Here is a 14,709-nt window from a genome sequence, read left to right on the forward strand (position 1 = left end):
CGATGTGTTGCGTTTACTACCTGGGACTGTATAATAATTATTATACAATCTCGTGTAGACTAATATCTTTAGTCATTTTGGTACAATGTTTTTGGGGTTACACTTTTCTATGCCTTTCAAAACATTTGGCTATGACACCCTTGTTCAATTTTTTTTTACTTTCAGGATAAAAAATCATGGATAAAATGTATAAGCAGGGTATAGTATTTGCACTCGTGATTGGAAAAAAACTACATATAATTTGTTACTTAATATTTTAAGCTAGTTTGCACCAAAAAACTACTATCATGTGTTACAAGAGTGTAGCTATCATTTTGTATACAGCATAAATGTTGTAGTAAGTCTGCAAAATAAATAGGCATGTACCTGTTTGAGTCATTGATAATAAAACAGTGTGGAAGGTATACATGTATCTCATATTTTATTACTGGGGACATAATCAGGGAGGGAATCAAGTCCTTCTGCCAACAATATAGAACCATTTGAATTTATTGTGAAAAGTGGCGTCACAGCTACGAACTTAGAGTAAATAAAAACGTAGATACAACCAAATTTGTAACAACGCCATCCAACTGATTTCAAAGTACGTGTAAAATACTAGCGAAAAGGAGAAGCCGCAAAGCCAGGAAAGTAGGCCCATTCGTGTGAAAACATCGTGTTTTCCTTTAAGGCAAACATCGTGTTTTTAAGCGGTAACGAATTGGTGACCACTGAACAGCAAGCGGTTTTCTGGCATTTCCGCGCATTCGCTGTTCGAGAAAATGCAAGAAAATTCGCTGAAAACTCCAGTGAACGCGTTGTTTTCTAACTGGAAAACACCAGTAAACAATGGAAAACAACCTCTGCCGTGCGTTAACCACGCGGTGAACACAAGGGCAATGAGAGAAAACTCCAGTAAACACCAGTTAACACTCTTTGTGACTTGAAAGCGAGAGTAAAACAACAAAAAACAATCTGTTTTCACAGGATTAACCAGGCGTTGAACACCTGGAAAATGGCTTGTTTTGCTGTTTTTCTCAGTGATGGAAAACTATCGGATAATGGAACAAAAACGGGAAGTTACCGGCCGGAAAACAAACAGAAAAACGATCGGAAAACGCAAGCAAATGTGCGAAGAATGCCACATTTTCCAATGTTAACCAATCGTTTTCCAAGGGGGTGAACGCTACATTTTTTGGCATGTTTCTTGGGACCACCACATAAGCAACATCTGTTCCAAACTAAGCGCTTTATGGGTTTGATAACAAAATCGTTTGGTTATAAGTCACTAGCAGCAGTTGAAACAACTTTCAAAGTAGTAGTAAGGACATTATCAGAATATTGCTGTCCAGTCTGGAATCCTTACTTGATCAACCATGTAAACCTGATTGAGGGCATACAATGAGGGGCATCACGTCTCCCAAGCGGACCAGACCAATCTTATGAGCATAGACTTAAAAGACTGAAATGGACAACACTAGAAAAGCGCCAACAGTATTTATGTCTTGTCCAAATGTATAAGTTCATTTTTGGACTTTGTAATGTTGACTGTAGTAAATTTTTTGACTACAGTAAGGAATCCAGAATTAGATCAAATCACAAATGCAAACTTATAGCCAAACATGCGAGAACCAATTATTTCAAATTTTCGTCTTTTAATAGATATGCTACGGACTGGATCTTGTTACCACCTGAATTGTTCCACACTACCTCGCTATGTTATTGTAAAAGGGAACCTTTAAAGTACCTTACGTCTGATTGTGTGATAAGTAATTTGTACATAGTTTTATATTTACACAGGTCTCTTACGTATGTGATATGTGTTTAAATAGTTTAACATTTCCATAATTTATGATGTCATTTATGTTTGTCAACCCTGTATAGATGTGGGATTTAGCTTTTATATGGAATTGGTTTCCCCGTGCTGTTATCCTCCCAGCTCTATGTTAATTCATTATTATTGCATAACTTTTATTTTCTTGTACATCTCTGTATGTTATTCATTATGGGAAGCATTATTAAACATAGCAATTAAATTAGTTCATTCAAAGTCACTGGATCAAAAAACATGGATTAACCAAGTATCCAGACAAAAAACACAATGACGGAAAACAGGCAATTGAATTTCCAGCCTCGATATTGGATAGTTAGACCTTTTCGATATTAAGTTTATTTCATGTACTTTTTCTACCAGAAATCGTATCTCAGGATTTCAAAATTCTGTCAGAATGCGGACATAGGCCTACACAAACAACATAAATACCGTATTTCCCGGTGTATAAGTCGTCCTTTTAAGTCTTGAAAATCAATCCAAAAAATCGACCTCGACTTATACACCGACCATAACTCTACAGTCGGTCAGCGAGTGGAAAAAATAACAACACTTCATTGGCATAACAATAAACTGCAAAGTGAAGCGCCAAAAGGAACTACGCAATCCGTTTTAAAAATATATATTTAATAGAAAGTGGTACAGTATTGAGTAAAGAAAATGCTTAGAAATACGCGGTTTGTTCCATGACTTGCCTCATTCAATACGTTCAGTCTTCATTGTCATCACACTTAACTTAACCTGTTCGTTGCCTCACATACCCTAATTTAAGATTGATATATTCACAGAAGTCGGCACATTTCCTGTGAGTCCATTGGCATTACTTTGTGATGTTATTTTTGGGAGAAATTCTTCAATAAACTTGCGATCGACCAAGATCAAGCATGTTTCATTCAGAGCATGCTTTTATTTTAGTTACCAGTGCTTGTCGGGTTTTCATTACCAGGTTACTAAGCCGTATAAGATGGTGGATTGTTTTCAATTTCGTTCATTTGTGTTTCAAATTCTTAAGTGTTTTGAGGTTTATCTTGGCATAAAAAGCTCCAAAACATCTTCCTTAAAGTTAAAAGGTTTTAAAATAATAAAATAATTTTTTATTGAATGTATAGTATTGAATTTTTGAGATTTTTAACGTATTTCTCGCTTAAGTGTGTCACTCAATTGACGCAATTTTTTTCCTTGAAACTTTTTTATCAAATTTTAGGCTCAAAAAGTAGGGTCGAGTTATACCAGAAAATACAGTGGGAAATCATTAGTTTGTCATCAATCACAGAAAATTGAATGTCACTCACGATGACCTCACATTCTGTCTGTTTGGTGTCAGCTACATACCGGCAGGAAATTTCCTGACAGAGAAGCATATCTTAGAACCTTGAGCTTTAGACCACAAACATGAAATGGGATGCCATCACTTTCCTACGTTCCTATTTATTCTAACCCTAACCTTAACGTTTTCATATCCCAAAATTATTCCTTGGAAAACCCTGATAAAGGAAAACATTGCCTTTTGAAATACTGGCGTAAGATAGTCATTCCTTCACTCTTCAATTAATCTTGCTGTACTGGCTTAAAATCCTAGAGTCAGGGCATTGAACTTTTTGTGTTTTGGTTCATTTATGTTCTAGGAGCACCCCAGATTTCTGAGGAAACCTCCCCGGTTCTCATTGCCAAGAATGGTGGATAGACAGGTGGATGTTTTGGAGCCGCACATTCAAGAGCCTGGCATTGCAAAAAAGGAGGGAGACAGACAAGGAAAGGGTTTGGCTTCTAAGCAAACCGTAGAGTACCACAATCAACATCTTACTATTGCAAAAGAAGTAGGGGACAGGACCGGAGAAGGAAGAGCCTATGGCAATCTCGGCAACGCTTATGATGGTCATAGCAATTTTAAGCAAGCCATAGAGTCCCACAATCAACATCTTAGTATTGTGAAAGAAGCAGGTAACAGGACCGAAGAAGAAGGAGCCTATGGAAATCTCGGCAACGCTTATTACAATCTTGGTGATTTAAAGCAAGTCATAGAGTACCACCTTCAACATCTTAGTATTGCAAAAGAAGTAGGGGACAGGGCCGGAGAAGGAAGAGCGTACAGCAATCTTGGCAATGCTTATCACAGTGTTGGTGATTTGAAGCAAACCATAGAGTACCACAATCAACATCTTAGTATTACAAAGGAAGTAGGGGATAGGGCCGGAGAAGGAGAAGCCTATGGAAATCTCCGCAATGCTTATCACAGTCTTGGCGATTTTAAGAAAGCCATAGAGTACCACAATCAACATCTTAGTATTGGAAAAGAAGTAGCGGACAGGGCCGGACAAGGTAGAGCCTATGCCAATCTTGGCAATGCTTATCACAGTCTTGGCAATTTTAACAAAGCCTTAAAGTACCACAATCAAGATCTTGGTATTGCAAAAGAAGTAGGGGACCGGGCCGGAGAAGGAAGAGCCTACAGCAATCTTGGCAATGCTTATCACAGTGTTGGTGATTTTAAGAAAGCCATAGAGTGCCACAATCAAGATCTTAGTATTGCAAAAGAAGTAGGAGACAGGGCCGGGGAAGGAAGAGCCTATGCAAATCTTGGCAACGCTTATCACAGTCTTGGCGATCTTAAAAAAGCCTTAAAGTACCACAATCAACATCTTAGTATTGCAAAAGAAGTAGGTGACAGAGCTGGAGAAGGAAGAGCCTATGCAAATCTCGGAAACGCTTATGGCAGTCTTGGCAATTTTAAGCAAGCTGTAGAGTACCACAATCAACATCTTAGTATTTTAAAAGAAGTAGGAGACAGGGCCGGGGAAGGAAGCACCTATGGAAATCTTGGCAACGCTTGTCACAGTCTTGGCGATTTTAAAAAAGCCTTTAAGTACCACAATCAACATCTTAGTATTGCAAAAGAAGTAGGGGACAGGGCTGGAGAAGGAAGAGCCTATTGCAATCTCGGCATCGCTTATTGCAGTCTGGGCAATTTCAAGCAAGCCGTAGAGTACCACAAACAAGATCTTAGTATTGCAAAAGATGTAGGGGACAGGGCCGGGGAGGGTAAAGCCTATGGTAATCTCGGTTATGCTTATCACAGTCTTGGCAATTTTAAGAAAGCCATAGAGTACCACAAACAAGATCTTAACATTGCAAAAGAAGTAGGGGACAGAGCTGGGGAAGGAAGAGCCTATTGCAATCTCGGCAACGCTTATGACAGTCTTGGCGATTTTAAGCAAGCTATAGAGTACCACAATGAAGATCTTAGTCTTGCAAAAGAAGTGGGGGACAGGGCCGGAGAAGGAGAAGCCTATGGAAATCTCGGCAACGCTTATTACAGTCTTGGCGATTTTAAGAAAGCCTTAAAGTACCACAACCAAGATCTTAGTATTGCAAAGGAAGTAGGGGATAGGGCCGGAGAAGGAGATGCCTATGGAAATCTCGGCAACTCTTATTACGTTCTTGGCAATTTTAAGCAAGACATAGAGTTCCATAATCAAGATCTTAGCATTGCAAAAGAAGTAGGGGACAAGGCCGGAGAAGGAGGAGCCTATGGCAACCTCGGCAATGCTTATCACAGTCTTGGCGATTTTAAGCAAGCCATAGAGTACCATAATCAACATCTTAGTGTTGCAAAAGAAGTAGCCGACACGGCTGGAGAAGGAAGAGCCTATGGAAATCTCGGAAACGCTTATCACAGTCTTGGCGATTTTAAGAAAGCCATAGAGTACCACAATCAACATCTCAGTGTTGCAAACAAAGTAGCCGACAGGGCTGGAGAAGGAAAAGCCTATGGCAATCTCGGCAACGCTTATGGCGGTCTTGGCGATTTTAAGCAAGCGATAGAGTACCACAAGCAGCATCTTTGTATTGCAAAAGAAGTGGGGGACAGGGTCCGAGAAGGAGAAGCCTATGGACATCTCGGCAACGCTTATCGCATTCTTGGCGATTTTCAAAAAGCTATAAAGTACCACAGTCAACATCTTAGTATTGCAAAAGAAGTAGGGGACATGGCTAGAGAAGGAGAAGCCTATGGACATCTCGGCAACGCTTATGATAGGCTTGGAGATTTTAAGCAAGCTATAGAGTACCACAATCGGTGTCTTAGTATTGCGAAAGGAGTAGGGGACAGGGCCAGCGAAGGAACAGCTTATGGCAATCTCGGCAACGCTTATGGCGGTCTTGGCGATTTTAAGCAAGCCATAGAGTACCACACTCAAGATCTTAGTATTGCAAAAGAGGTAGGGGACAGGGCCAGAGAAGGAACAGCCTATGGCAATCTTGGCATCGCTTATCACGGTCTTGGCGATATTAACCAAACCATAGAGTACTACAACCAATGCATTAGTATTGCAAAGGAAGTAGGGAACAAGGCCGAAGAAGGAACATTCTATGGCAATCTCGGCAACGCTTATCACAGTCTTGGCAATTTTAAGCAAGCCATAGAGTTCCATAATCAAGATCTTAGTATTGCAAAGGAAGTAGGGAACAAGGCCGAAGAAGGAACATTCTATGGCAATCTCGGCAACGCTTATGTTGATCTTGGCGATTTTAAGCAAGCCGTAGAGTACCACACTCAAGATCTTAGTGTTGCAAAAGAGATAGGGGACAGGGCCAGAGAAGGAACAGCCTATGGCAATCTGGGCATCACTTATGGCAGTCTTAGCAATTTTAAGCAAGCCATAGAGTACCACAATCAACATCTTAATATTGTGAAAGAAGTAGGAAACAGGGCAGAAGAAGGAACAGCCTATGGCAGTCTCGGCAACGCTTATGACGGTCTTGGTGATGTTAAGCAAGCGATAGAGTACCACAAGCAGCATCTTAGTATTGTTAAAGAAGTAGGGGACAGGGCCGGAGAAGGAAGAGCCTATGCCAATCTTGGCAACGCTTATGATAGGCTTGGAGATTTTAAGCAAGCTATAGAGTACCACAATCAACATCTTAGTATTGCAAAAGCAGTAAGGGACAGAGCTGAAGAAGGAAGAGCCTATGGCAATCTGGGCAATGCTTGTGGCATTCGTGGCGATTTTAAGCAAGCCATAGAGTACCACAATGAAGATCTTAGTCTTGCAAAAACTGTAGGGGACAGGGCCAGAGAAGGAAACGCCTCTGGCAATCTCGGCAATGTTTATTACAATACGGGTGATCTTCAAAATGCGGTTGTCTTTGATGAACAACAGCTCATCATTTCCAAGGAAACGGAGGTCCCTATAGAACAGGCAATTGCCTGTCATCAGCTTGGTTGTGTTCATGAGACTTCAGAGTCCTTGAGCAAAGCTCTTAATTACTTTCGCCTATGCACAAATTATTATAATGCAACAAGGCGTCTTCTATGTTCAGAGGATGCGTGGAAAATAAGCTTTCGGGACACAAAGCGGTTTGCGTACTCCGCTCTGTGGATAGCACTTCTGAAAAATGGAGAGATTGATGAGGCTTTGTATGCTGCTGAGCAAGGACGAGCGCAGGCCTTGGCAGACATTCTGAAGATGAAATATGGCATTAATGAGAAACCTAGAGTTATGAAGAAGGTAACTTTCTCTTTTGCAGTGAAAAATCTGCCTTTACAAATTGTTTTCACAGCACTTGATGGGAACACAATCAGCTTTTGGTTGCTAAGAGAAGACATTGGGATAATTTTTAGACAAAAGGAAATTGAACATGGAAGTGCTGACTCACTGATGGAAAGTACTTTTAAAGAGATCAGTGCGGGGACCGTTGTACGATGTGAAAACCGTTCTCTTGACAGACAATGCAGTGACTTCTTGAGCAGTAGTGAAGTTTCTGAAGAAACCGCTCAGTCCCACTTCTGTGTGCCCTCTTTGAAGCCCTTGTGTGATCTCTTACTCAGTCCTATCGCAGACTTGCTTCAGGGTGACGACTTAGTCTTCATTCCTGATGGACCATTTTGCTTGGCTCCTTTTTCTGCATTGAGTGATTCTGTCAGGATCCGTACAATTCCCTCGATGACTGCTTTAAAACTGATCACTAGTGCACCTGATGACTTTCACAGTAAGAATGAAGTGCTGCTTGTGGGCGATCCGTACTTGAAGGAAGTCACTTATGGCACCGGTGAACCCATGCATGAACAGCTGCCGTGTGCGAAAAAAGAGGTGGAGATGATTGGAGAACTTCTGCAGACTGTGCCTCTTACAGGAAAAAATGCAACCAAACCTGAGGTGCTAAAAAGAATGAAGTCAGTTTCTTTAATCCACATTGCTTCACATGGAGATGGCGAATTTGGAGAAATTGCTTTGGCCCCAAATCCCGAACGCACATCTCAGATCCCTGAAGAGGAAGATTACATGTTAACTATGAGTGATGTCCACAGAGTTTGTCTTCAGGCAAGACTGGTTGTGCTGAGTTGCTGTCATAGTGGCCGGGGAGAGGTAAAATCTGAGGGTGTTGTGGGACTAGCCAGGGCTTTCCTGTGTGCTGGTGCCAGGTCTGTTCTGGTGTCACTCTGGGCAATTGACGATGAGGCGACCTTGATGTTCATGGAAAGTTTTTATCGACACTTGGCAGATAGAAAAAGTGCCAGTACAGCTCTTCACCATGCTATGAATTCTCTCCGGGGGACAAAAGAATATTCTGTCATAAAATACTGGGCGCCATTTGTGCTAATTGGCGATGATGTCACCTTTGAATTTGGTCAACACAAATGCGGAAAAAATGGTAAGTGCTATTTAAAGTGCTACTCTGACCAAAAAATCAAATTTTCTTTTTCTTTGGATTAACTTAACCGTAATTAGTGACCTAAGTTTTAAGCCTTGATTTAAAAAAGATACCTGTTTATTTTAAACTGGAATTTTTCTATTTAATGGTCTGCCATTGTTAAATTTAAAATCTTGAGAGAGCTGGATTGAGGAGAAGACGTCAGAGACTCACTAGTTTAAGAATGCAATGCGTTTTTAGGTGACTGAATTAATAAGCAGCACAGGCTGAAATTAAGCTATTGAGTAAATGACGTCACTTTTCCCAAGATCCAACCCTGTGAGGTCCAATTGGTCAGTTTGGAACATGAGCAATGGAGGACCGTGAAATCCAGAACTTACACTCAAAGAAAACAGCGTTTGTATAAAGATCAAAGCTCCAAATTTTGCCAGTCAAGGGTTAAGCAAACACACTTTCAAAATCTGGAGGAAAAAAAGGAAGTGATTTTTTTCATCATAGTTGCACTTTAAATGTAACTTTAATGACTGAATCACTGTATTTTGTACATGCTTTTAATCAGCAAGTTTCCGAAAGGAGCAGGTACATGAATCACAGAGAAATGATTTTAAAATCGGTTGCCAGTGTAGTTTTCTTTGGCTAATAGCTGAAATAAATATTGTCTGCATTCATCACATCAGCTAGTTTGGCCTTCTTGCAGATAGCAACAATCCAGGTCAAAAAACGTTGGGACACTTGTCAAATTTTTGGGGAAAAGTAGAGAATTTACCGTACATGCTTCCATCATTATATGAGCAATGGGTGTTCTCCTTTTGTTGTCTCTTTCATGCCCCCCTTGCCCCCAGACAATGTTGAAACATGCGAATGGTTAATGAACGGATCTTGATTTCCGAGACTTTGAAAAATCATCATTGTAATGGGGGGAGGGGGAAAAGCGGGAATTGTCCCGACAGTTTTGACTAGGATTGTAGCTCTTTGAGCCGTGTTATGATTGAGTGACAGTAAAACTGATCGCTGCTTGCCAGTTACGTACATGAAGTGAAGTTAGATATTGATGGCTTATATTGTACCTGTCACAGTCAGGTACTTCGTTTTTCAATTCATGCACATATCTGCTTTTTGTTTGAGCCAATTTATGGACTGATATGAGATCGCTGATTGCCAGTTACATAGGTCAAGTGAAGTTAGCTATTGAGGGCTTACAGTCTACATGTCAAAGTGACACTGAATAGGAATCGTTGCTATTAGCTAAGCACAAACAGTTTCATGAATTAAGATAATTGCCATTTAACCCACTATTTGTTTCTTTTTTTTTTTTTTTCAGAAATGGTGTCCAAAACGTGAGAAAACTACTTGGACACTGATATGTCAATATGTCCTTTTCCTTTCTTCGATTATATGAGTCATTGAAAACAGTTCAATCATTTATACCTCAGTAGTGGTCAGACTAAAGATATGTGAGTTGTTGTTAAAGTACCATGAGATTTCAATAGTATTAAGATATTGTCCAAATCCTTACATTTGCGCCTTGTTTTGTAAGCATCTGTACCAGGATTAGTTAATCCACTTGATAGAAATCAGGGACTTGGCAAAACGGTTTGCTTTCTCTGAACCGTCGTGTTATTTTGGCCCTTAAAAATAAAATACTTCAAAATAACTGGAAGCTCTTGTGATATGTTCTTAGGGTGACAAATATACTCTTTAGCATGGTATACCAACTTTCCATTTAAAATTAAGTGACAGTCTCGGGGAATGTGTATTTTCTGTGTTTCTGTAAGGTTGGCCAAAGCTAGCTAAGCAGATCAATCCTTTAGGGAGGCAAATGTCTATAAGCTAAAAAGCAACCTTGGAAAGTACAAATGTTTGAAAATTACCAAATTTTTCATATTGATATACGTAGAAAGCATATATAGTATGTGAAAATTACTAGGGCCAAGATTCCATTACCGAAGAGTAAGAATGTCCCATTCAGCATCAGAAAAGTACTAATTTTGAAACCAAGTTTTGTGGGTAAATGAAGAATAAACAAAATCGACTGGCTCAATATTGTACCTAATTCAAATCTCCCGGGGTTAAGATTCTTTGTGTATTGTATTTGCATGTAGCATTCGCATTTAAATGACATGGAAATTCCTGGAACAAAACGTTTTATTCCCAAAGGGTTTGAATTTGGTACAACATTGAGTTAGCCGATTTGGTGTATTGTTCATTTTCCAGCAAAACTTGGCTAAAAAATAGACTCTTTTCAGACCCTGAGGAGGACTAGGCCAATTTGGGTGATGGACTCTTGCTATGGCCTAGAACCAACAAACGGAAAGTTTCTTACTGTAAAGTTTTACATGTTGATTTTCTAATGTTTTGTCATGGAGGGACCAGACTGATTCAAAATAATTGAATGAGATGGGCGATCTCTTAGAACTTCTGGAAGCTAAAAAGGTGGGAGGTAAAAGTTGCCTGATCTCTTAATTCGTGTGCATTTTAAGTTGAAAGACTGCAAACCCCGGGGAAGGGGGGACTTTGCATATGCATATGCTCGTCGGGAATTTTGAATTAAACTCCTAAAGGAGACCAATCTGGGCGTGGCCCAGGCTTTTTTGACCCCTGGATGAGAAAAAATAAATATTGAAAATTAAATTTCTTCTCGTGCAACCCTGAATGAGACCTTTACAGCTACATATGGGCTACATATGATGAGGTTTTGCCATGAACACCTTAATTTAAGTGAGACCAAAATCCGAAATTTACACCCCTAAGCAAGACGATGGGCACCCCTTCCCCTTTCGTATGCGAGTCCCCTCCCCGGGCTGCAACCATTTTGCTTAGACAAACTTCCTGATTTCTTTGTGCAATTTTGGAAACTTCCAGAAGGTTAAAAGCTAGTGTAGGTAATAAAATTGTTGCTATACTGCGAGCAGTCTCTCTTTCGCTGTAGAATAGTTGAAACGAACGCGTACGTCGAACATATACATGGCTTTACATGGATACACATAGGCATACATGGATATACATGGGTATAAATGAATATATTTGGCTATAGATGGCTATATATGCTGATATATTAGTTGATATAATAATTTATGTGCTCTATGATACACTTTAATAACCCTACTTAAAGTACATACCAACTTTTAATGGCTGAAACGGCGGGTCGCAAATACCGCGGGCATTGGTTAGAGTAAAAAGAGAGACTGCAATGGTTTCATACTGTGTTTTGGAACCCTGGCACTCTGGTGGTGGAGAGTTCTTATTGGTCGATCTCAGGAAAAGCGACGACATCAACTTTGATAAATGTCAATCAACTCTATTTTCATGGTAATTTGGAGGCCGTTTACGATGAGAATTTAAACAAGAGTAGGAGAAGCATTCGCTCTTCTTGGAAAGAAAGATATTTTGGCCATTCTGCCCACAGGTTTCTTCCGTTGCAAAAAGTGTTATCGCTGTAGGCGATGATGTTGTGCCAACTGTGATTATTATCATGTTGTACCGCAAGGATGCTCCAGCAAATGCGAATGATCGTAGAAATAGTATACATCGATTTACAGGAATTATTTTTCGATTTTATACCTCTAAATTTTTCCTATTTTAGGAGTAAAGCCTCCGATTCTACCTATTTTACGACTGAAGTGTTCGACTTGCCTTAGATTTTCATTCTCGAATTCTATGATTTCACCTTAACACGCTTTTGAAATTATTCTCCGATTCTTGTGATTCAAAGATGGCCAAAATAATGAAGCAAAAGTTGGCTTTTGTCTACTGTCGTTTCACCAGAAATTAAGGATTAAATATCAAGCATGCATTCCTTGCTTCCATCATCATCTGCGGTAGTCTTGAACATTTTTGCCGGCGTGTGGCCAATTGCATTTGCTTGAATCTTCCTTCGGTGACATCGCTTCCTTTGTCCTGGGATCATCTGTTGCTCTTTCACACAAGGAGAAAGCGAGTAACTTTAAAATGTAGTAAATCCAAGCTTCTCCAAAATAAAGTTCGGGGAAAGCCTTTCTCCCTTCTGACATGAGACGTTAAAAGTATTATCCATGCTCACGTACGATGTGTTCGATTGTTGGGAATCTGAAGGCTCACCGACGCTGCTTTTAAATGGAAAATTGCCATAATTTATTTTGAAGGAACTCTCAGTACATAAACGGCAAAAATTCGACATGGACCGATTTTTATTTGTTGCTGTTATTTTTGGATTGGAATAATCGCGCATCACCCTTCTGCGTAGCATGATATTTGTACGTGATTATGCCGCAAAAATTAAACCCTGCAAAATAAAAGTGCTACACGGTATTGAAGTTTTGTTGGCGAACGAACATTACATTTACATTATCTCCACAAAACGCTTACTGATCCCCGCGAGAATATTTTCCAAATGAGCACGGCAGGCAGGATGATAAGAGCTGTCAATCTTTCACTGGGGTTCCAAAACGCAGTATAAAACCATTCCACTCTCTCTTTTCGCTCTAAAAAACGTCCGCGGTATTTGCGACCTGCAGTTTCAGCCATTTTGAAGTGTTCGTTCCCTTCAACGATTTAGAGCAAAAGAGAGACTGCTCGCAGTCTAAATTGTTGCTTGATCTCTTAATTTTGAATAAAAAACCAGTTAGGGGACGATAATCGATATCAATGTATAGATTGATCAATGCACACTCAGTTGGAAACCCTTTTCTTCACACGGGCGGTGTAATGATTTATCATTCGGAAGTACAAGACGATAGAGCCATAATTTAGATGTCTTGTAAATAAACAAATGAAGCATTGTAATATCGTCGAGGAAAGAGCATCCTGACTGGCCATTGCTTTATTCATAGAGATTCTCGAGGAGAAGAATTGCGCTGATCATTTTATTGTCTGTCAATGTAACTGTCGCCAATGACAACGTAAGCACAAATTGGCTACCATAATGACTACAGGGGAAGCGTTTATTGAGTTTTCAAACACCCGGCCATAAAAATTTCTACCACTTTTTGTTATTTTCTTTTTTCCCAAAAACCTCAAGCTTGCTCACAATCTTGTATGAATTCATTAGCCAATAAAGGAACACATGTATTCACGGCTAGTAAATGTTTATTATGTCTTTCCGCCAACTGTACAGTTTAAATTGTCGAAACAATGTTATATCCACAGCCAAGTGGACTTGTCAATCTCTTGCCTCATGGGGTTTCTGGAGGTGTTTTGGAACACGTCTTCTTGTCAGTTAAAAAATTAGTTTCAGCTCTAATCATAACAATTACAATTTTCTCAAATTTGATTGGTGCATTAACTGCTTTATTTGTCACTAATTATTGTGTAGGGTTGAAATTGGACAGTGAAATCGGACAGTTGCTGTAATCGGATACCTGATATCGGACAGTTATATCAGCCAATCAAATTAAGTGCACTCAGCTTAATCCACCAATCACAGAATTTACCACAATAACCATAGCAACAACCACTTACCTCACCAAACTAGGGATTTTCCAAAGTGGACGAATTTGTAACATCAGATAGTGAAAAAGGAGTGCATTAATTTTGTTTTCTCGGAAATTGTAATGGTTATGATTAATTGGTAATAGGAATTTGTGTCATCAAATTCGGTCTGCAATCATACTCGTGATTAAACAAATCATACTCCCGCTACGCGCTCGTCGGATTTTGTAAATCACACGTATGATTACAGACCGAATTGGACTCCACCCAGTCCTATTACCATTATTTAGCAAATGAAAGTTGGAATTTGATTTCTGTTCTGATGCAGATGATCGATCTTCAAATGGCACTTTAACAGTTGTGAAGTGCATTTCGTTATTCCAAATGTGATCTCATTTACTTATGTTTCGTTATTATACGGTACAATTGGAATACCCGAGGACTTTCCAATTTAATAGTCTCCTCATCCATACATACAACAACGAAAAACGATTGTGTCTACTACTCCATACGGTGTGTTCACTTGTACATCTTGAGTCTTGAATCATATTTTTCCGACAGTACGAGCGATTCAATCGGCCAATTTAACGAGCCGTATTTTACAGTACGCCAGTTTTTCGTTTATGTCTCGTACTTGAGAAAACGGTGGCCGTAAGCAACAGCTCCGCTGGCCAACTCGGATAGTAAAAGGTGTATACAAAAATTTGGTTTTATCAACGGAGTTGATAATGTAAATTGACCATCGTACAGAGATTCTAAAAGCTGACGTTTCGAGCGTTTGCCCTTAGTCGATTCGCTCTGACGAAGGGCTAACGCTCGAAACGTCAGCTTTTAGAATCTCT

General features: G+C 39.7%; 1 protein-coding gene across 1 annotated transcript in view; it reads left to right on the top strand.

The window, feature by feature from the left end:
• Positions 1–11,468, top strand: part of LOC138048836 (tetratricopeptide repeat protein 28-like) — a 30,134-nt gene extending 18,666 nt beyond the window's left edge. The window contains exons 3-5 of the mRNA XM_068894949.1: positions 3,436–6,147; positions 6,985–8,461; positions 9,783–11,468. Coding sequence (XP_068751050.1) covers positions 3,484–6,147; positions 6,985–8,461; positions 9,783–9,802 — 4,161 coding nt within the window. The 5' untranslated portion in view covers positions 3,436–3,483 and the 3' untranslated portion in view covers positions 9,803–11,468. The remainder of the gene's footprint in view (positions 1–3,435; positions 6,148–6,984; positions 8,462–9,782) is intronic.
• Positions 11,469–14,709: the final 3,241 nt, after the last annotated feature.

The sequence above is a fragment of the Montipora capricornis genome, chromosome 5, assembly GCF_036669925.1.
Source record: "Montipora capricornis isolate CH-2021 chromosome 5, ASM3666992v2, whole genome shotgun sequence".
In the NCBI taxonomy this organism is placed as follows: Eukaryota; Metazoa; Cnidaria; class Anthozoa; order Scleractinia; family Acroporidae; genus Montipora; species Montipora capricornis.